Source organism: Dendropsophus ebraccatus, chromosome 3 (assembly GCF_027789765.1).
Source record: "Dendropsophus ebraccatus isolate aDenEbr1 chromosome 3, aDenEbr1.pat, whole genome shotgun sequence".
NCBI classification, from domain to species: domain Eukaryota; kingdom Metazoa; phylum Chordata; class Amphibia; order Anura; family Hylidae; genus Dendropsophus; species Dendropsophus ebraccatus.
Genome location: NC_091456.1, coordinates 197185616 through 197209819, shown reverse-complemented (window position 1 = coordinate 197209819; position 24204 = coordinate 197185616). Strand labels below are relative to the sequence as shown.

The following is a 24204-nucleotide window of genomic DNA, read 5'->3' as shown; positions in this document are numbered from 1 at the left end:
GTGCCCCCATATAGTAATAGTGCCCACAGCTGTGCCCCCATATAGTAATAGTGCCCGCAGCTGTGCCCTATATAATAGTAATGCCCCCTGTTGTGACCCCCTATAGTAACACCCCTGGCTGTATACAGCCCCCATGGTCAAAGGAGAAGAAAGCATCATCATACTACTCCCCCCTTCATCCTCCTGCCCCTCCATCATCAAACTATTACCCACATCTTCCCCCTGTCCCTCCATCATCATACTACTACCCACTTCACCATCCTCCTGCCCTTCCATCATCATAGTACTACCCCTCTCATCCTCCTGCCCTTCCATCATCATACAACTACCCCTTTATCCTCCTCCTGCCCCTCCACCATCATTCTACTACCCCTTTATCCTCCTCCTGCCCCTCCATCATCATACAACTACCCCTCTTATCCTCCTGCCCCTCCATCATCATACTACTACCCCTTCATCCTCCTCCTGCCGCTCCATCATCATACTACTACCCCTCTTATCCTCCTGCCCCTCCATCATCATACTACTCCCCGTCTCATCCTCCTGCCCTTCCATCAACATACTACTTCTCCCTTCATCCTCCTCCTGCCCCTTCATTATCATACTACTAGCCTCTTCATCCTCCTCCTTCCCCTCCATCATCATAGTACTACCCCTCTCATCCTCCTGCCCTTCCATCATCATACTACTATACCTTCATCCTCCTCCTGCCCCTCCATCATCATACTACTACCCCGCTCATCCTCCTGCCCCTCCATCATCATACTACTACCCCCTTTTATCCTCCTGCCCCTCCATCATCATACTACTACCCACTTCATCATCCTCCTGCCCCTCCATCATCATAGTAATACCCCTCTCACCCTCCTGCCCTTCCATCATCATACAACTACCCCTTTATCCTCCTCCTGCCCCTCCATCATCATACAACTACCCCTCTTATCCTCCTGCCCCTCCATCATCATACTACTACCCCTTCATCCTCCTCCTGCCCCTCCATCATCATACTACTACCCCTCTTATCCCCCTGCCCCCCCATCATCATACTACTACCCATCTCATCTTCCTGCCCTTCCATCAACATACTACTTCTCCCTTCATCCTCCTCCTGTCCCGTCATCATACCACTACCCCCTTCATCTGTATTTAAAACACGCTGGCAGAGGGTGGGGCTTCCTGGGACATACCCGGGACATGGTTTTGCGCTCTAATCCACTGTGACAGGCCCTCCGTTACTGATGGCCCCCCATCTGCTCCTCACCATCCGACACCCGCACTCACACTGTAATGGACTTCTCCTCTCCCCTGTACTGTACGGCATCCGTGGGGTGCACAGGCCCCTCCCCCAGACAAGGTCACAGCGCCGTACACCCTGTCTGTGGAACGGCATTGTGACCTGGCCTGGGGGAGGGGCCTGTCAACCTGCGGATGCCGTACAGTACAGGGGAGAGGAGCAGTCCATTACAGTGTGAGTGCGGGCGTCTTCTGTCACAGAGGGAAACAATAGGGATGCTGAAAGGGGGACAACTGGGGCGTGGCGAGCCGCAGATGGGAGCAGTCGCAGGGTGAGGGAGCTCCGGACCCACACAGCAAAGAAAACAGACCCAGACCAGCTAAAACTTACCCCACTGTTCCGGATCGAGCGGGGGACGGTGAGCGGAGCCTCCGGTCTTCTCTGGCCTCCGACGAGCACGGTTCCTGCAGCTTCAGCGGGCACCCGGAGAGACACGTGAGACGCCGCCGCCTGAGTACTGCAGCTGCGGCCATCTTCCCCAGCTCCTCCGGTCCTCCCGGATCCGGCGATCCCCCTCCGCAGCTGGTAAGCAGCCCGGCCCGAACTCCAGCCTCTGGACCACCTGCTCCTCGGATGACGGGCCCGGGATCCGGCGGATAAACAGCAGCCCCGGTCCCCGCGTGCTACGGCGCCATCTTGCCTCCTCGCACGCTGAGACCACAAGGTCTGGTGAGTCAGCCTCCTCCCCCGGCTCCGACACCATAGCCGCCCTCTCCTGACACTACGGTCCTGACAGCAAAGGCGCCGAGTCTCATACCCGGCACCTATCCCCTCCAGCCGGGCGGATTACCCGCCGGATTGCCCCGGATACTTTAGCCCCCCAGGGAAGGGGCTCTGCACTCAGGCAACAGGCCGCAGCCCAGGTTCCCTGCACTGGGGCGCCATCTTGCCTCCCTGACTCTCACTCCAGCAGAGGCTCCACATTACCCCTTCTCTACCTCCTGCTATCAGAGGTGCTGCCTCCCCCCCTGGCTTTAGATCCAGCAACCGGTGCCCTGGACTCTTCATCCCCTCCTATCCCCCCTGGTGCTGCTTCCATACGGTCCTGCAGACTCTTAAAGGGCCAGCAGCTCATTTCTACATTCATGATGGCCACTCTGAAACCACCTAAAAAAGACAAAAATAAACCTAATGATGACAATGTGGCCGCCTCTGCCAGAACCTCGCAAGCAGCCACCAGGTCAGCCGCCCAGCGCTCTTATGGGGGCAGACACTCAGACTCAGACTCTGAAGCATCCCTTATGGGACCCTCTTCCCCACAGGAGGTACGCGACCTGCTTGCACAACTCCCCACTAAAAGGGACCTGCAATCCCTCATCACTGAAGTAAAAGACGCTTTTAAAGTGGAGATTGCAGCGGTGAGGAAGGACATTCAGCATATCGCACTACGGGTGGAAACCTTGGAGGAAGACCACGACTCCACGCGTGCCTATATCTCCACCTTACAGTCCACTGTGTCAGTACAAGCTTCTGCCTTAGATGACATGCAACGCCATATTGAGGATTTGGACAATAGAGGCAGGCGCAATAACATCAGGATACGGGGTCTGCCAGAGGCAACGCAGGACAATGACTTGACATCCACTTTGGAGGGCCTCTTTAACATGGTGCTGGGAGAGCCTTCCACCCACAAAATTAAGTTTGATAGAGCTCACCGAGCCTTGAAGCCCAAACCTGCAACTGGTGCTCCGAGGGATGTAATTTGCTGCCTACATGACTACACGCTGAAGGACAGTATTATGGCCAAAGCTCGTTCACTTCGGGACCTGGACTTTGATGGGGCCCAAATACAACTCTTTCCGGACCTCTCTTGGATCACCCTACAGAAGCGCCGACTTCTGAGGCCACTGCTGTCTATTCTCCGAGATCACGACACACCGTACAGATGGAACTTTCCTTTTGGCCTCACGGCTAGAAGAGATGGGCGTTCCGTGATGCTCCGCAACTTAGCTGATTTACCTGCGTTTTGTGATGCTCTAGACCTGCCCATCCCGAAAATTTCTGATTGGACGGTAGCTCCCCCACCTCCCTCCCCACCCCCAGTATGGCAGTCCTCTGGCCAGAAGAGGCGCCGCCCCCGCTCTGAGGGCTCTCGCTCCCCTTCCGATCCCGTGACTTGAGAGGGCCAACCAAGTGGCTCCGGATCCGTCTCCCCTTCCTGTTCCCTATCTTCTAAACTAGGGGCTTTATTTGTTTATGTTCTGGGTCTCAACTTACTGTTATGTTTTTCTTTTTGCATTGCTGTGTGGTAGCGTACTGCTTATCTCACATGTATGTCCCAATGTTCACTGTTCTTTTTTGGTGGCTCCTTCGCTCCTCGTGGGGCTGCCAGCTGACAACCTTTGAGTTGTTTTGGCATAGTTCTTGCCTCATTGCGGACCACTTGGGTCTGTATCTTGGGCCTTGTGCCCTTTTTCCTGTTAGATTCTATATCTGTTGTGTGCTATGTGTTGTTCCATGTACGTCTCCCTTCTGTTCCTCCCTTCCCTCCCTCCCCCTTTCTAGGATCTTACGTCAGCAGGAGATGTTCCGGAGACTATTCCCATTGAGATGCCAGAACTGGGTGAGTGGCTGCATTAGCATGGTTGCTACACCTTACTGTAACAATGGTTAAATGTGTGTCCCTTAATGTAAAAGGCCTCAATTCCAATGTTAAGAGACGGTTACTCCTGAAGGAACTTCGCAACCTCCATGCTGACATAGCCTTTCTCCAGGAGACACACTTCGATCAGGAGGCCACTTTTAGATTTACTCGTCACTCCTTCCCCACTGTCATCTCTGCCTCCAGAGGCAATAAGACGGCTGGAGTGGCTATTTTATTTTCTCAAGCATGCCCCATTCAGGTCTCCTCCTCCTTTGCGGACCCTGGGGGGAGATTTGTCATTGTAGATGGGACTCTCCAAGGCCGGCAATTTATCTTTTGTAACATCTATGCCCCTAATCGATCTCAAATACCCTTTCTCCGTAGAGTTTTAAATAGGCTGTCAAAATATCCCCCGGCTCCTAGAATCTTGGGTGGGGACTTTAACTTGCCCTTCTCGGAGCAGATGGATAGACATTCAGTACAAGGCCGACCTGCCCCGGCTGATCAAGCCAGACTCTCAACGGAGTTCCGCAAGCTCATTCGTGCTCATAAGCTGTATGACCTATGGCGACTCGATCACCCTACGGAGAGGGGGTACACCTTCTTTTCTCACCCCCATAATTTACACTCCCGCATAGACTACTTCTTTGGTAACATACCTACGGTCCGGCTTCTACAGAGTGCAGCCCTTGACCCTATTTCTTGGTCAGACCACGGCCCTGTAATAGTGCAACTTAAGGCTCCTCTGTCCCCTACTAGGCAGTGTCATTGGCGCTTAAATGACACATTACTGAAAAACCAAATTACACGCGACTCCATCAAGTCGAGCATTTCTAACTACTTCTTAGAGAATGGGGGTTCGATTTCTTCAGAAGGGGTCCTGTGGGAAGCCCATAAAGCTGTAGTTAGGGGCCATTGTATAGCGGTCAGCTCTCGACAGAAGAGGGATTCTTTGCTAGCGATTCAGAATGCCAAATCCTCCATTGCCTCCCTGGAGTGCCTTTTGGCCCGGCGGCCCTCCCTGGGGGTTCTGCGAAGGCTTGTGGCAGCACGTGCTAGACTTAAGGAGCTTTCACTACATAAAGTGGAGAAACTCCTCATGTACTCCAAGCAACGCTTCTATGAGAAGGGAAATAAGGCCCACACCCTACTAGCACGGATGCTCAATGACCGCGCGGCTGCCCGCTCTCCGCAGGTCCTCAGGGACTCTGCGGGGGCCCTGAGATACCACCCTTCTGACATCTCCTCTATTTTCCTCCAATACTACTCTAAACTTTATTCTCTCCCGTCTTCCTTACCCTCGGATCCCGAGGCCCGTGCCCGTTGTATCTCGGAGTTCCTTGTTGACTGTGGCCTCCCGTCTTTGGCTGTTGAGGCACTTGAGGAACTAAATGCTCCGATTACTGCGGAAGAGCTTACAGATGTTCTTAAATCTCTCCCGACGGGACGGGCCCCTGGACCAGATGGGTTCTCTTACCTCTACTACAAAACTTTCTCCTCAGAACTCTCCCCTAAACTACTTTCACTGTTTAATTCCTTCTTACAGGGCTCTTCTATCCCTACTTCCATGTCTCATTCTTTCATCACTCTTATCCCCAAACCTGGCAAAGACCCCATGGACTGTGCAAACTATAGGCCCATAGCCCTCCTGAATTCAGATTATAAAATATTCACCAAAATACTGGCTACCAGACTAGGCTACTGGCTGCCCTCCCTTATTAACGCGGACCAGGTGGGCTTTGTACCGGGGAGACAGGGTGGAGACAACACAAGGAGAGCCATTGACCTTATAGATGCGATTAATCAGCAGGAGGACAGTGCTCTCATGTTGAGCCTTGACGCTGAAAAGGCGTTCGACCGCCTAGGGTGGCCCTTTATGTCCGAGACCTTGAAGTGCTTCGGCTTCACTGGCTCTTTCATGACAGCGATACAAGCATTGTATTCACGCCCCACGGCAGCACTCAAATTCCCCCATATGATGTCTGAGACCTTCCCTCTTTCGAATGGTACCCGCCAGGGGTGCCCTCTGTCTCCTTTGCTTTTTGTATTGTGCATAGAGCCCCTGGCGGCGGCGATCCGAAATTGTCCTGACATTAAAGGGGTCTCGGTAAGAGGGAAAGAATTTAAAATTATGTTGTTTGCAGATGATGTTCTCCTCACCCTGTCTCACCCGCTCACTACCTTACCAAATCTCCGAGCGTTATTAACTAATTATGGCTGCTTATCGGGATACAAGGTTAATACCTCTAAGTCGGAGGCTATGCCCTTAAACTTGTCTGGGCCTCTGGTTACCCAGCTTAGTTCCAACTTTAAATTTAAGTGGACTCTGTCCTCTATTAAATACTTAGGTGTTCGCCTCACCCCCAAATATTCCACATTGTATTCTGCCAACTTCCCCACACTCTTTCGGGAAGTACGGGCTCTTCTATCCAAGTGGACCACGCATTATATTTCTTTGGTCGGTAGGGTGGCGGCTGTGAAAATGACTATCTTGCCTAAACTTCTATATCATTTTGAAACACTTCCAGTCCGTATCCCCCTTTCCGAACTTAGAAGCCTTCAAAGAGCCATATTTAAGTTTATTTGGGCCTCTAAGAGACACCGTATACCCAGCTCGGTCATGATGAGTAGCAAATCCCAAGGGGGTCTGGCGGTCCCAAATCTCCTCCATTATTACTGGGCCTCCCACCTACGTCAAATCCCAGCATGGTCCAGATATTTGGCTTACAAGAAATGGACGGAAATAGAAAAGATATGGCTGGCTCCATATCACCCTAACTCTTTTTTATGGCACGCCATGCCGCCTAGTTTCACCCATCTTTCCCTTCTGGGCCCTATACGTTTCTCTCTCCATATATGGTCTACGTGTAATGCCAGGTTTGGGTTGACCTCCCCAGCCTCCCCCCTAAACTCCTTTTTACTTTTCCCTGACTTCCCTCCGGGACTCCAATCTCCAACTGTCAAACTATGGGGTTCAAAGAATCTCTTCCAATTTGCTGACATTGTCGATCCCCTGACTCGTACTCTCTTTCCATTTGCCAAGCTCATGGACAAACACGCCCTCCCATCATCGGAGAGTTTCACATATCTCCAGCTTCGTCATTTCATGGTGTCTCGCCTGGGGTCCCTTACGGTCTCTAAGCCGTCTGCTTTTGAGCAACTAGTCAGAAGGGGGACTTCGACCTCTGGTCTTATCTCCGATATCTATCGCATTCTGGGTTCGCCCGATGGGGATACCCAGGTGAAGCACTCGTATATGGCTAAGTGGGAATCCTGGCTGGGACGGACACTGCCTCCGGAATGTTGGACTGTCATTTGGGACCGTGCTGCCACTTCCTCGATATGTACCACATATAAAGAGTCCCATTACAAGGTGATGATGTTTTGGTACCACACTCCAGAGCTGCTCCATAAGCTTAATGCCTCAGTCTCCCCACTATGCTGGAGGTGTACCAGAGAGCGAGGCTCCCAATTTCATATTTTCTGGGAGTGTGAGCTTGTGCAGCCCTTCTGGACTGAGGTTTGTGCTATATCGTCGGTGGTCCTCGGTATGAATATCCCCTGTGAGCCAAGCCTTTGTTTGCTCAACTTATTCCCTAAGACCCTTCGTAAAAAGAGAGCCAAGTTATTACTAGTCTTACTAACGGCTGCAAAGTCTCTGATCGCTAAATGCTGGAAACAGTCCTCCCCCCCCTCTATCCAGCACTTCAGAGCGAGGATTGGGGAGCTACGCTCCCTGGAGCGTCTTACGGCATCTTTGAACAATAAAATAGAAGCCTTCGACCAGATTTGGGCTCCTTGGGACTCCTATAGTTCTCCTTCAACATCCTCCAGCGGTACATCCTAGATCCTCCTCCCTCCCCCTACCTTTCTTTCCCACTGTTTCCTCCTTCCCCCTTCAATGTTATGTCTCTGTATGTCCTATGTCCGTGTAAATGACTGGATTGCTAAGTATCTCCTTTTGTTTCTTTTTAGCCTTAGATGTTCCTTAGGCAACAATTACCGATCTGTGTACTAATCGAGCGCTAGGGGACAGGTAATGCTGTTAGAAAATGTCTATCTCTCCTTCGCTCAGGTACTCTAGTTGGACTCTGCTAAGTGCCTTTTAAATTCGGTCCTACTACAATTGTTTAATGGAAATCTTTACGACCTGTCTAGTCTGTTTGACTGTTTGTATATATTGTTGGAAAAATTAATAAAAAATTTACAATTTAAAAAAAAAAAAAAAGGGGGACAACTGAGCGGCCAGTCGGCCCCTGTGCAGCCAAAGGCTGCACAAGCGGGAATTCCGCCAGTGCTGGTATCAACATAAGTGTTGTTGGTAGTGATGGAGGGTGACGGGAGGGTTCCACGATGGAGGGGGACAGGAGGGTTCCACGATGGAGGGGGGCGGGAGGGTTCCACGATGGAAGAAGTTGGGAGGGCTCCACGATGGAGGAGGAAGGGAGGGCTCCACGATGGAGGAGGATGGGAGGGCTCCACGATGGAGGAGGACGGGAGGGCTCCACGATGGAGGAGGACGGGAGGGCTCCACGATGGAGGAGGACGGGAGGGTTCCACGATGGAGGAGGACGGGAGGGTTCCACGATGGAGGAGCACGGGAGGGCTCCACGATGGAGGAGGACGGGAGGGTTCCACGATGGAGGAGGACGGGAGGGTTCCACGATGGAGGAGGACGGGAGGGTTCCACGATGCAGGACGACGGGGGGGGTTCCACGATGGAGGAGGACGGGAGGGTTCCACGATGGAGGAGGACGGGAGGGTTCCACGATGGAGGAGGACGGGAGGGTTCCACGATGGAGGAGGACGGAAGGGTTCAACGATGGAGGAGGTTATTACTCAGAAATCCTCTCTTCTCTATTGTCAGGTGACTTTACCCGGAGATCAGAGGGAAATCTGATATATTCAGGTTATAAAGCAGAGAATCCTATCACACAAGATACATATGAAGAACATTCTATTACCCCAGATCTACCCTCAGCCTCTCACAGCAAAGATCTCTCATCTGATCCTTATATACCAGTCCTATCTACTGATTCATCACAGCTTACTAATCAAAATAAGGAGAAGCCATTTTCATGTCCAGAATGTGGGAAATGTTTTACTCAGAAATCAGATTTTGTTGAACATCAAAACACAGGAAAGGGGAAATTTTCATGTTCAGAATGTGGAAAAATGTGTACTTGTAAATCAAATCTTGTTAACCATCAAAGAATTCACATGGGAGAGAAGCAGCTTTCATGTTCCGAATGTTGTAAAGATTTTTCTGACAAATCACATTGTACTAAACATGAAAGAACTCCCACAGGAGAGAAGACATTTTCGTGTGAAAAATGTGGGAAATGTTTTACACGGAAAGATAAACTTATTAGACATCAAAACAGTCACTCAGGAGAGAAGCCATTTTCATGTAATAAATGTGGGAAATGTTTTACGAGGAAAGATCAACTCGTTAGACATCAAAATATTCACTCGAAGAAACCTTTTTCATGTTCAGAGTGTGGAAAATGTTTTTCTGAGAAATCACACTGTACTAAACATGAAAGAACTCACACAGGAGAGAAGTCATTTTCGTGTGAAAAATGTGGGAAATGTTTTACACAGAAAGAAAAACTTATTAGACATCAAAACATTCACTTAGGGCAGAAGCCATTTTCATGTGATAAATGTGGGAAATGTTTTACGCGGAAAGATAAACTCATCAGTCATCAAAACATACACTCAGGGTTAAAGCCATTTTCATGTTCAATATGTGGAAAAAGTTTTATTGAGAAATCAAAGCTTTTGATTCATGAAAGAATTCACACAGGGGAGAAGCCATTTTCATGTTCACAATGTGTAAAATGTTTTTCTAACAAATCAGTTCTTTATAGACATGAAAGAATTCATACAGGAGAGAAGCCATTTTCATGTTCACAATGTGGAAAATGTTTTGCTACCAAATCAGACCTCACTATACATGAAAGAATTCACACAGGAGAGAGGCCATATTCATGTGATAAATGTGGGAAATGTTTTGCGCGGAAAGTTACACTTATTAAACATCAAAACATTCACTCACGGGAGAAGCCAATGAGATCACTCAGTGATCAGTCAGACGTCTGTTCTCCAGAAAGCAGATAGAAGCCGGATACCACAGCTATGTATTCCCCATGTACAGAGGAGATTTGGCGGTAATACAGATATCATATACTGCAGCTCCAAACTTCTCACCAATTGGTAATAAAATGTTTCTTCTAAACCTTAGTCTCCTCTCCCTCCATCTCATGTGGATATATATATATATATATATATATATATATATATAGGGTTATGATGATGTGATAGATGACACAGGTCCTGAGTGGGCGGCAGCGGCTTCCTCTGCATAGTTAGTGGCCATGCATACACAGTACTGGAGCTGGGAGGCCGGGGACCATTCACCTTCAGTAGTTGGCGGAGCCTCCACGAGCGGCGATTACAGCTGCGGACATGATGTCCACCAGTCCGTGTATGACAGCTAGCGGTATTTTCTTCTATAGACATGTGAGATCCTTCACCAACTTCAGCCTGCCAACTCGATTAACCCCGTAGTCACCAGACCAAGCCATGGTGGACCTTGCAACATGATAGCTGGCTTTGTCGTCTTGAAAGTAACATGGGTCCATCCCGTAACACTGCCACAACATAGGAAACACATGGTCATCAAAAATAGGGCACTAGGCATCGGCACTGAGACTACCAGGAATTGTAACCAAGGATCCCAGGCCGTACCAGGGGAACACCCCCACAACATGGCTCCACCTCCGCTGGACTTCGCTGTTGGCACAATACATTCTGGCAGAAGGCGTTCTCCAGGCAGACGCCAAACCCAAACCCTGTTATCCGAACGGTAGAGGGTGAACCTGGATTAGTCGCTCCAGGGAACCTGTTTCTGCTGTTCTACGGCCCACAGGTTACGTCCTTTACCCTGTAGGACTTGGTGATCATAGGTTTGTGGGGGAATTTCTCTAGACAGCAGCCATCTGTCTCTAAGGGCCCTATTACATGTCGTTATATCGCTTGATAATGATAATCGTTCCATGTGTATGCAGGCAACGATTAAAAAAACGTTCTTGTCCTTGATTGCATCTTTTAAGCTGACCCTAAAATCATTGGTAATTGTTGGCTAATCTTCTGCGTATGATCGTCCGTGTATGATCGTCCGTGTATGTGCACATCGTTCCTTTTTTGCTGGGATTAGATGGAGTAAACGATCTTAGTAACGATCATAACTAACGACTATCGTCCTGTGTGATATGGTGAACGATTTCAGGTCGTTCCCGTAATCGACTGTTTGCGATCATTTACCGTTAATCGACGAAAACAAAAAATTGCCTCTTCTAATAGGATGATCTTCCTGGGTGGGGCACACTCCGTCAGTCACCGCTCACCTTCCACTTGTAATTCACAAAGAACACTGTGCATTCTGGGTACTTCAGCTCATAGTGGTATTATCTGGTAACTGTATGACTATTATATAGAGGTATACAGTATGTGGTGATAATATATATTCCCTGTATAGTGGTATTATCTGGTAACTGTATGACTATTATATAGAGGTATACAGTATGTGGTGATATGTGTTCCTTGTATAGTGGTATTATCTGGTAACTGTATGACTTATATAGAGGGATACAGTATGTGGTGATAATATATATTCCCTGTATAGTGGTATTATCTGGTAACTGTAGGACTATTATATAGAGGGATACAGTATGTGATGATAATATACAGTATGTTCCCTGTATAGTGGTATTATCTGGTAACTGTATGACTATTATATAGAGGCAAACAGTATGTGGTGATAATATATATTCCCTGTATAGTGGTATTATCTGGTAACTGTATGACTATTATATATAGGAGTATACAGTATGTGGTGATAATATATGTTCCCTGTATAGTGGTATTATCTGGTAACTGTAGGACTATTATATAGGAGTATACAGTTTGTGGTGATAATATATGTTCCCTGTATAGTGGTATTATCTGGTAACTGTATGACTATTATATATAGGAGTATACAGTATGTGGTGATAATATATGTTCCCTGTATAGTGGTATTATCTGGTAACTGTAGGACTATTATATAGGAGTATACAGTATGTGGTGATAATATATATTCCCTGTATTGTGGTATTATCTGGTAACTGTAGGACTATTATATAGGAGTATACAGTATGTGGTGATATATGTTCCCTGTATAGTGGTATTATCTGGTAACTGTAGGACTATTATATAGAGGGATACAGTTCCCTGTGCTGGTCCTGTTATAGGCTGCAGATTGTTCCGCATGTAAACCTATCCTGTCACATCAGCAGGTAATAGACGTGACTATATACACACGTCCTCTCTGTATTATGGGGCTGTAAGGAACAGACGAGGCCGATAGCTACATCACCTGCTGTCACTACTGATGGGGGGAAAGTATTTGCTCTATGCTCAATTACTCCTATTAGACTACTATCAGGTTACTGAGTGCCCCCACACTATTACCCTCCTGCCCCCACACTGTTATCATGTCCCCCATTAATAGTATCCTATCGCCCTCTGCTGGCTGCTTGATGATTTTATCGTGTACACAAGGTGAGCTGTGATTGGTTGCTATGTGAGCTGACTAGTTGTTGTGTGAAATGTGGTTGCTATCTCAGTTGTGATTGGTTGCTATGTGAGCTGTGGCTGTTATGTGAGCTGTGATTGGTTGCTATGTGTGCTGTGACTGGTTGCTTTGTGAGCTGACTGGTTGCTTTGTGAAATGTGGTTGCTATCTGAGATGTAATTAGTTGCTATGTGAGCTGTGGCTGTTATGTGAGTTGTAACTGGTTGCTTTGTGAGCTGTGATTGGTTGCTATGTGTGCTGTGACTGGTTGCTATGTGTGCTGTGACTGGTTGCTATGTGAGTTGTGACTGGTTGCTATGGGATGCACAAGACATTCCTACTGTGAGTCTGCAGGATAGATCTCCCCCATAGTATTTCCCAGCATTCTCCCTTCCTACAGACTCACAGATCACATAGAACACATGAGAACCCCGACACGTTTTACACCGCTGCAGTTTTTTTAAATATGCAAATTAGGCTCAAGTGTCTAGTGGGCGGTTACAATGTCGGATTAGAGTACCTGGGGCCACCAATCAGGAACCAGTATGAAACGTCATGATCACGAGCTTCCATCCAGGACTGATCTGTATCTGTGTCCAGCTCTCCCTTGTGTATACTACAACTCTCAGTATGCAGCTGTCGGGGTCTGCTGGGAGTTGTAGTTTCTGAGACCGTGGGCCGATCGCTGCTGCCGCTAATTAACACCGTTAGATGCAGCTGTCATACATTGTATTAGAAGTCCCCCAGAGAAACTTTAAATTAATGTATAAGTAAAAAAAAAAAAGTTCATTAATAAAAAAAAAAACAACTCCCCTAATAAAAGTCTGAATCTCCCCCCTTTTCCCATTTTATAAATAAAAATAAATAAATGAACATGTTTGGTATCGCCGCGTGTGTAATCGCCCAAACTATTAAAGAGGACCTGTCACCCCCCGCGCCGGGGTGACACGCTCCTGACCCCCAGATAGATCCCCTTATACTTACCTCATGTCGCCGAGTCCCGCTGCCGGAGCGCGCGCGCGCCAGCTTCTCACCGGGATATCTCCGTCCCGGGACCGGCTCCGGCAGCGGGACTCGGCTACATGAGGTAAGTATAAGGGGATCTATCTGGGGGTCGGGAGCCTGTCACCCCGGCGCGGGGGGTGACAGGTCTCCTTTAATTTATCACATTCCTGATCTCACATGGTAAACGGCGTAAGCGCAAAGAATCTCCCCCTTCTCTGTCTCTCCTGCTATCTCTGTATACCTCTCCCTTCTCTGTCTCTCCTGCTATCTCTGTATATCTCTCCCTTCTCTGTCTCTCCTGCTATCTCTGTATATCTCCCCCTCTCTGTCTCTCCTGCTATCTCTGTATATCTCCCCCTTCTCTGTCTCTCCTGCTATCTCTGTATACCTCTCCCTTCTCTGTCTCTCCTGCTATCTCTGTATACCTCTCCCCTGCTGTCTCTCCTGCTATCTCTGTATACCTCCCCCCTGCTATCTCTGTATATCTCCCCCTTCTCTGTCTCTCCTGCTAGCTCTGTATATCTCCCCCCCTTCTCTGTCTCTCCTGCTATCTCTGTATACCTCTCCCTTCTCTCTCTCCTGCTATCTCTGTATATCTCCCCCTTCTCTGTCTCTCCTGCTATCTCTGTATATCTCCCCTTCTGTCTCTCCTGCTATCTCTGTATACCTCTCCCTTCTCTGTCTCTCCTGCTATCTTTGTATATCTCCCCTTCTCTGTCTCTCCTGCTATCTTTGTATATCTCCCCTTCTCTGTCTCTCCTGCTATCTCTGTATATCTCCCCCTTCTCTGTCTCTCCTGCTATCTCTGTATATCTCCCCCTTCACTGTCTCTCCTGCTATCTCTGTATATCTCCCCCTTCTCTGTCTCTCCTGCTATCTCTGTATATCTCCCCCTTCTCTGTCTCTCCTGCTATCTCTGTATATCTTCCCCTTCTCTGTCTCTCCTGCTATCTCTATATATCTCCCCCTTCTCTGTCTCTCCTGCTATCTCTGTACATCTACCCCCTTCTCTGTCTCTCCTGCTATCTCTGTATACTATCTCTGTATATCTCCCCCTTCTCTGTCTCTCCTGCTATCTCTGTATACTATCTCTGTATATCTTCCCCTTCTCTGTCTCTCCTGCTATCTCTGTATATCTCCCCCTTCTCTGTCTCTCCTGCTATCTCTGTATATCTCCCCCCTTCTCTGTCTCTCCTGCTATCTCTGTATATCTCCCCCCTTCTCTGTCTCTCCTGCTATCTCTGTATATCTCCCCCTTCTCTGTCTCTCCTGCTATCTCTGTATATCTCCCCCTCTCTCTCTCTCCTGCTATCTCTGTATATCTCCCCCTTCTCTGTCTCTCCTGCTATCTCTGTATATCTCTCCCTTCTCTGTCTCTCCTGCTATCTCTGTATATCTCCCCCTTCTCTGTCTCTCCTGCTATCTCTGTATATCTCCCCCTCTCTCTCTCTCCCAGGTGCTGATAAGTCACTGTGTGATGGTTACATTCCCTCTGCAGCGGAGGCAGGAGGGGCTGTGGGGTGTCTGTGGGGTTGTGTCATGTGATATCCTTGGCTGATGTTATTGGCTTCACTGACGTAAGGAGGTGGGAAATGGTCTGGCTTAGCAGCAGTGGGCGTTACTGAAGGGGTTGGCTTAGCAGCAGTGGGTGTTACTGAAGGGGTTGGCTTAGCAGCAGTCAGTGTTACTGAGGGGGCTGGCTTAGCAGCAGTGGGCGTGGCTGAGGGGGCTGGCTTAGCAGCACTGGGCGTGGCTGAGGGGCTGGCTTAGCAGCTGTCAGTGTAACTTAGGGGGCTGGCTTAGCAGCAGTGGGCGTGGCTGAGGGGGTCTGGCTTAGCAGCAGTGGGCGTGGCTGAGGGGGGCTGGCTTAGCAGCAGTGGGCGTGGCTGAGGAGGCTGGCTTAGCAGCAGTGGGTGTGGCTGAGGGGACAGGCTTAGCAGTGGGCGTAGCTGAGGGGCGGGCTTAGCAGCAGTGGGCGTGGCTGAAGGGGCCAGCCTGGACACAAGGAACATGGATGGTAGGAAACAGCTCCACAGCAGCCACAAAAAAAGATCATATAGCAGCTAAACTTGGCCACAATGTTTAGATAAGCCTTAGACACAACACCAGCAATTTTAATTTTTTTTTTAGGTTAGGAGATTAGGAGACAAATAAAGAGCGGCTGAGCAATAGGTATTAATTTTGCATGGACTTCTACCACAGATGGCGTGGCCCCGGCCTCCTCTTGGTCAGTCTGGCGAGGCCCCGGCCTCCTCTTGGTCAGTCTGGCGAGGCCCCGACATTATTTTGTCTGTTGGGTGAGGCTACAGTATCTAAATAGCATGGGGTGCATAGACATCTGTCAGAGATAGGTGTCCATGCTCATTGTAAAGCAAGCTACAATATGAAACATTTCTAAGGTTATTACTCAGAAATCCTCTCTTCTCTATTGTCAGGTGACTGTACCTGGAGATCAGAGGGAAATCGGATATATTCAGGTTATAAAGCAGAGAATCCTATCACACAGGATACATATGAAGAACATTCTATTACCCCAGCCCCTCATGGCAGCAGTGAATCATCTGATCCTTTTAAACCCATCCTGCCCTCTCATCTCTCACATTTTGTTAGGCAAAATGAGGAAAAACAATTTTCATGTTCAGAATGTGGGAAATGTTTTACTCAAAAATATTATCTTGTTAATCATCAAAGAACTCATACAGGAGAGAAGCCATTTTCATGTTCAGAATGTGGAAAATATTTTACTCAGAAACATCAACTCCTGCAACATCAGAGAACTCACACAGGGAAGAAGCCATTTTCGTGTTCAGAATGTGGGAAATGTTTTGCTGTGAAATCATCTCTCACAGACCATAAAAGAACTCACACTGGAGAGAAGCCATTTTCGTGTTCAGAATGTGGGAAATGTTTTACTCAAAAATCTTGTCTTGTTAAACATCAAAGAACTCATACAGGAGTGAAGCCATTTTCATGTTCAAAATGTGGAAAATATTTTAGTGACAAATCAAATCTCTTAAAACATGAAAGAAATCACACAGGTGAGAAGCCATTTTTGTGTTCAGAATGTGGGAAATCTTTTGTTGTGAAATCACATCTCACAGACCATAAAAGAGCTCACACTGGAGAGAAGCCATTTTCATGTTCAGAATGTGGAAAATGTTTTATTGCGAAATCACAATTTGTTAAACATCAAAGAATTCACACAGGAGAGAAGCCGTTTTCATGTTCAGAATGTGGAAAATGTTTTACTCAGAAATCACATATCATTGTACATGAAAGAACTCACACAGGAGCGAAGCCATACTCGTGTGATAAATGTGGGAAATGTTTCAGGCAGAAATCTAACCTTATGAAACATCTAAACAGTCACTCACGGGAGAAGCCAATGAGATCGCTCAGTGATCAGTCAGACGTCTGTTCTCCAGAAAGCAGATAGAAGCCGGATACCACAGCTATGTATTCCCCATGTACAGAGGAGATTTGGCGGTAATACAGATATCATATACCGCAGCTCCAAACTTCTCACCAATTGGTAATAAAATGTTTCTTCTAAACCTTAGTCTCCTCTCCCTCCATCTCATGTGGATGTGTATATATATATATATATATATATAGGGTTATGATGATATAACTGCTACTCGAGAAGATAATATGGGAGCAATCGGGGGGTATAATTATTAGTTGGGGGCACAGAAAGGGAATTATTATAACATGGGAGAAACAGAAGAGATTATATTAAAGTGCGGGGGCCAAACAGGTGGGTAATTACACATAGGATGCAAATGAGACTTAGCTACAGTTCGGGCAGTATCGTAAAGTAAGAGGTAAGGAAGTGCTGGAAAACTGTGGAGCCCAAGATGTTCATCTAGTTCTGCAGAGACGAGTAGTGACTGGAAGAGGTCATCATGGCGGTCAGGGGGGAGAAGAAAAGGCAAAGTGACTCAGATATGAGGCAATGTCACTGGATGTAACTGCACTGTAATCACCCCCATACAGTGGAAGTGTTGGTCTGTGTGCAGTGGTGGGGGGGGGGGCTATTTTACAGGGAGGTTTACCCATGGGGGAGATTGGATTACCTTAGGCCTCTTTCACACATTCAGTGTATTTTTCTCATCCATACATTGTGTCCATTATCAGGGCCCCAATCTGCTAAAAAGTCAGTATGAAGTACATCCACATTACGTATTTTTTTTGCAAATTCCCCTAAGATGTAGAGTGCTTGTTAACAAAGTTGAACTGGTTAAAAAAAATGCTCAACCCTTAAAAACTGCGGATCCCATAGACTTCCATTGACGGATCTGTAGAAAAACCTGGGTCCGTACTATATGGAGGCACAAAGTAAAGTGGGGCCTAACCACTACATGGTGAAACACTGAGACCTAACTACTATATGGGGGCACAGAGCAGCCTGACTACCATTTGGAGGCACATAATAATCCCAACTGCTTATATGGGGGGCACAGAGGGGGTTTGTCTACTGTATGGAGGCACAGAGTGGTTCTAACTGCCTATCTGGGGGCACAGAGGGAGCTCTGTTACTGTGTGAAGCAAATCACTTGGGCAGTTTGTAAAGAGATGAGGATGATGCTGGAGCTGGGAGGCTTACAATTTATCTGGAATCTTCTGCGGAGATGAGTCATGGTCGAAGAAGTTTTCATGATGGCCGCTTCAGATGAAGAAGAAAATAAAAAGAAACAACTTCAATGAGCAAAAACGTCACTTGCAATTCATTCAGGGAACATGCCCCCTGTGAGTCACTGGATTGAACTGCACTATAGTCACTTATAAAGTCTGCAGAACCTGTTGTTAAGGTTACATTTAGATGTTGACCTGACTCTATGGAGCCAAGTCCTCCCAGGATAAAGGATGGTTTTTAAATATATCTAGAGCTGTAACCTGCAGTATTACCAACTCGTCACTTATAAATCACGGACACAGATAAGACAATGTATCAGGATTATAAGCCTGAATAAAAATGACCCAAGTTTTATTATGGTAATCACATTTTATAGACAGAATATGGGGCGGTACTACACATGCGTAGTGTACCATATGAAATGTAAACATTTAATACAGGTGGGGTTCCAAGTCACAAGACACATACATGTCACACTCTGATAGGCCAGTCCATAAATGGTCAGTAGCTTCCTGTACTGCGCAGTCAAGTTGGTATAACGTGTGAGAAGGTTAGAACAATACATTCTGTGCAAAGATACTTTCCCATCAATTCAAGAGCACAATAGACCAAACAGTCCAGTTTCTTCTGAAAATGTCCTTCAAAGCTTGATAAGAAATCGAGAGACATAGTTCATCATTCCTTATTGTCTCCATGTATCAGAAGTCTCAAGGATAGAGGAATTTCCCAGACATTAGAAATATAAAATCAGGAACTCTATACTTTTATGTACTGATGCTTCTAATTCAAAGGCCTGTATATATATGTGTAGTCATATAGGTACGGTGCAGGTAGGTAAAATCACACCCCCTAGCCTTATCAATCCCCCATTTGATATCCGTGGAGCATGGACATAGGTCATCACTGGTGGTTGGGTCGTAGCCGGAGGTTTTAAGGACTCCACCCTCAGCTGCAGGTTGATCAAGGGACCACAGGTGAACTCATCCTCCGAGTACTTGTCCAGCATCCAACCTCCAGAAATGTCCAGGCGGCACAGATTCAAGAGAACCGATAAGAGAAAGAAAACATAGTAACGTTAGTCACTTATATGAGGGTGAAGTTTCTTCCTGTTTGTCGAGGTTTTATACGAGAGAAAATACACATAAACACTTTTACTGACTAACAGATCAGTATTATGCATAAGACCACTTGGAAGAGACCCTGAAGGACTCCCATTAGTTTATGGGCATCACCATAGGATAGACAAGAATAGTACTATACGTTTTATTGAGAGTTATAGATGGCGGAACAAACTTACAGCAGATGCGATAGGTAGATCTGCAATAACCGAAAGAAAATACTAAACAATGGCTGAGTCTGTACAGTATACATCAATATACAGCTTAGTTACAGCAAAACAAATAAAGATTATTATCAATACCCAAACCAACATATATATATATATATATATATATATATATATATATATATATATATATATGACAAATACCTCTCCGGATTTTATCAAAATAACCAAACCTTATTGTCTTATCACTGCATATAACAGACGGGACTCTATCACAAGGACTCTACCACTTCGGCATCATGTGGGGATTGGAAAGTCACAACAACTGATTTTAAAAAGTTTCTGAAAAAGAAAAGTTTAGATGTGAGCAAATCTTATCTCATGGCAAAAGCAAAAATAAAGAGTTAATTGATACATAAACCAAAAATAGCATAACAGGTAAATGCAATAAAATCTCCACAATGTGACCTACTATGTAACCTCTAGATTCACTTATAATAACCAATTAGTAAATTCACAATCATCAGTAAGGGATTCTCAAAATTTTCCACTTTTTTTTTTTTTAGTCTTTTTACTTCATTTTTGTATCTAGAAAACTATGATTATATCACACAGGTCTAATGACTGGTCACATCTCTTCCTGTACATAATCATATAGTATAATACATAGACCAATAATATGAAGTAACTGGGCGCTTATTACCGATATAATATTTGGATCCTACTGAATTGTCTCTTGTGTCACTGAGATCATCACATATTACACATAAAATAACCACCATAGAAATAACAGCAAAGTATATACTATACATCATCTAAGGTTTCAGACACTTGGACTCTTGGCTTCTTTTAAGGCCACTAGTATCACCTCAGACATTGGCTTTGTTCTCTCCCATAGCTTTGGCTGACCTGTAAAGAAGACACCAGGACAGACAAGGACATACCTATATAGGCCACCTGTGGCAGCTGGATGACGTCCACTTACATTCCCTGAAACAGGCAGGAAGATGACAGACTATGCAGACAGGCACTTTACGGTGTTACTTACAGTAGGTTATGACAGGTGTAGATAATACAGCCGTACACAACCCTCTCTGCTATATTTGTTGTCTCCTGGGCCGCCCAATGTGAGGATACTACATCACATTACACATGGCTTCCTTCTGCTGGTTTTGTCAGATAACTTACAGTGGGATACAAGGCAGGTGGCAAACACAGTTACTTACTGTCTGACGCCATCTTTACCCTGTACCTCCTCTCCATCCGCTGGTCTCTCAGCTTCTAGCTGATTGTCTCTGGAAAAGACTTAAAAACAAACAGATCCACATCTCCCCATCCCCCTGTATACTATGTACGGTTACCTCAGGAACAGACCGGAAACATCTCCCCCTCCACCTGTACACTATGTACGGTTACCTCAGGAAGAGACCGGACACATCTCCCCATCCCCCTGTACACTATGTACGGTTACCTCAGGAAGAGACCCGAAACATCTCCCCATTCCCTTGTACACTATGTACCGTTACCTCAGGAAGAGACTGGAAACATCTCCCCATCCACCTGTATACTATGTACGGTTACCTCAGGAACAGACCGGAAACATCTCCCCCTCCACCTGTACACTATGTACGGTTACCTCAGGAAGAGACCGGACACATCTCCCCATCCCCCTGTACACTATGTACGGTTACCTCAGGAAGAGACCGGAAACATCTCCCCATTCCCTTGTACACTATGTACCGTTACCTCAGGAAGAGACCGGAAACATCTCCCCCTCCACCTGTACACTATGTACAGTTACCTCAGGAAGAGACCGGAAACATCTCCCCATCCCCCTGTACACTATGTACGGTTACCTCAGGAAGAGACCGGAAACATCTCCCCCTCCACCAGTACACTATGTACGGTTACCTCAGGAAGAGACCGGAAACATCTCCCCCTCCCCCTGTATACTATGTACGGTTACCTCAGGAAGAGACCGGAAACATCTCCCCATCCCCCTGTATACTATGTACGGTTACCTCAGGAAGAGACCGGAAACATCTCCCCATCCACCTGTACACTATGTACGGTTACCTCAGGAAGAGACCGGAAACATCTCCCCATCCACCTGTACACTATGTACGGTTACCTCAGGAAGAGACCGGAAACATCTCCCCATCCACCTGTACACTATGCATGGTTACCTCAGGAATAGACCGGAAACATCTCCCCATCCACCCAGGGCCGTCTTCAGGGCCGATTCCAGGGTTTCTGCCGCCTGAGGCAAACCTCAGGTGGCCGCCCCGAGTAATGGCCGGCATGCGACCCCCGCTCCCTTCCCCCCCGCAGCCAGCTGCTCACCTGTCCCATGCTGCAGCCGGCCCGCGCTCTCCGCTGTCTCCACATCCCGTCAGGTCCCGCGACGTCACCCTGCAGCTGTCACGGACCTCCAGGCTGTGGTGAGTGAATGGGGTGATCGGGTCACGCGGGGCGGCCCTGCGCGACCCGATCACCCCAGCGCGTCCCCCACCGACCCCGGGCACTCACCACAGCCTGGAGGTCCATGACAGCTGTAGGGTGACATCGCGGGACCTGACGGGATGTGGAGAGCGCGGGCGACAGGACAGGTGAGCGGCCGCTGTCATTTTTGTTAAGTGATACTTAACAAAAATGACAGCAGGGGGGACATAATGCCGCACCCTGCCGGACCTCAAAATCTGCCGCCTGAGGCGGAAGGCTCATTCCGCCTCATGGCAGAAGCGGGCCTGGCCGTCTTAACAGCATTATGGGCCCCTGGGCAGAGGTGTTAATTGCCCCCCCCCCCCTTCAACCGCCGCCATCAAATCCCCCACATCTTTGCATATAGTGCCCCCCATAGTAGCCAATCCCCCCATATTGTGCCCCCATAGTAGTCAATCCCCCCATATAGTGCCCCCCATAGTAGCCAATCCCCCCATATAGTGCCCCCATAGTAGCCAATCCCCCCATGTATACGCCCCCATAGAAGCCAGTGCCCCCCATAGTAGCCAGTGCCCCCCATAGAAGCCAGTGCCCCCCATAGTAGCCAGTGCCCCCATAGTAGCCAGTGCCCCCCATAGTAGCCAGTGCCCCCCATAGTAGCCAGTACCCCCCAAAACAACAAACCATGTTTTTCCAAACATCCTATAAGTTACAGAAGATATCAGCGCTGTGCTCTTATACACCAGACCGCGCAGCTCTGAGCAACCCCCGTTCTGTCCCATCTCACAGGTAACCTTGGACAGTGACACACATACTTATAACTTCTTAGAAAAAAAAAATAATTTGAGTAGAACTTATTAGGATAGATGTGTACACATATATACACACACACACATATATATATATAAATAAAGACTTGTTAAATAAAGTTACATACAAATATATATATATATATATATATATATATATATTACAGTAGTAAACTACTTCTTTTTAATACGTGCACAAAATTCTGTGTTTGATCTTTACCAATTATCACTTTTCTCTTGACATTCCTAATAAACGCGCTTTTCCTCTCTGACTCCTCCTGACACTTCCGTATAACAATCTTATACAATAATAGGTCTACTAGACTCGACTCTTTCAAACAGTCTCATTGCTTTTTACAAACCTTTGTCTAACTTTCCTAACCATTAGGTAATAACATTCATTACAGTTGTTAGACTCTATCGGAGAGTCCTGTGCCCGCCCCCTCAGTGACACTAAGCAGTATGGGCGGAGGACAGAAATGCCAGGAGTTAAAATGGCCACCAGACTAGATAACCGGATATAGGGGTGTTGGCTTAGGGCGTGGTTTTGAGACGTCACAATTATAATACAGACGTGGATGATATGTGGGAGTGTTTTGTTCTCAGTCGCCATCTTTGGTTACAGAAATAAATACATGTTTTATGATCGGGACAACAGAAAATTATCAACATTTTGTAACACGTAACATACTACTTCTAAAGGGAACACCAGTGTTGTAAAACTGGCTGAAATACAACAGTATATAATGTAGGAGAGGACATTACACTCCCTTTGTAGCCGCTTAAGGGAGAGACCTTGTACAAATCAAAATAAAACAACAAAATATCTCATGTGCCAAATAATTGTACGCTGCTACACTATGCAGCCTTCATTAACCTCTTTTCAGCTCTCTCAGTACTGTATCTAGCAATGAGCTGGACTGTTCTCCTTGTCTGAGTATGTGGCATTGTACTTAGACACTATTTGAGGTTAGGCTTCCCACCTCCACAAAGGCATCACTACTATCAGGTCAGGGGCACTTTAAATCAAAGTAACTACTTCAACAGCCGACCAAGGGGAAGATTCCTGCAGAACAAAGGGTCTATACGCCACCATTGGAGGTAGGTTGGCTTTTTGCAGGGTCTGGGGTTTGTATACAGATATAAACTGGGTACAATGGTGTAACATAATGATGTGGCTTGGGTCTGCCACACACACTACAATATTCTGTCTTATCTAGATATTGTTGGTCACCGGCACATGACATGTCCACCCAGCTGGACCTGTGCTTCCCACCCATTATCCTGAATGTTTTCCTTCTGTCTGACCCTCTGGCTCTCATCTATCTACTCCACACCCTCCCCTCTTAGAACTCTAATCCTTGATTCCCCCTATGGATAGTACTTACATTAACCCCTAAGGTTCCTGGAAATTCCAAGGACCCATTTGCCCTGCATGTTACATGTAAGGCTATGTTCACACTATGTACGAATCCGTACGCATTTCGTACGGCGCCGTACATGTGCGGCTGAAACAACGGCCGTGCGAA

The 24204-nt window shown here is 47.0% G+C and overlaps 3 protein-coding genes across 4 annotated transcripts in view; 2 read left to right on the top strand and 1 right to left on the bottom strand.

The window, feature by feature from the left end:
• Positions 1–24204, bottom strand: part of LOC138786721 (zinc finger protein ZFP2-like) — a 380133-nt gene that overhangs the window by 227667 nt on the left and 128262 nt on the right. The gene's annotated exons all lie outside the window — the stretch shown is intronic.
• LOC138786679 (oocyte zinc finger protein XlCOF22-like) lies at positions 8466–10054 on the top strand. Its single transcript, XM_069963658.1, has one exon. The coding sequence runs from the start codon at positions 8466–8468 to the stop codon at positions 9999–10001; it is 1536 nt and encodes a 511-aa protein (XP_069819759.1). The 3' UTR covers positions 10002–10054.
• Positions 15514–24204, top strand: part of LOC138786678 (oocyte zinc finger protein XlCOF7.1-like) — a 65441-nt gene continuing 56750 nt past the window's right edge. Inside the window, exons 1-2 of the mRNA XM_069963657.1 lie at positions 15514–15520; positions 15939–16934. Of these exons, the coding sequence (XP_069819758.1) occupies positions 15514–15520; positions 15939–16934 (1003 nt within the window). The remainder of the gene's footprint in view (positions 15521–15938; positions 16935–24204) is intronic.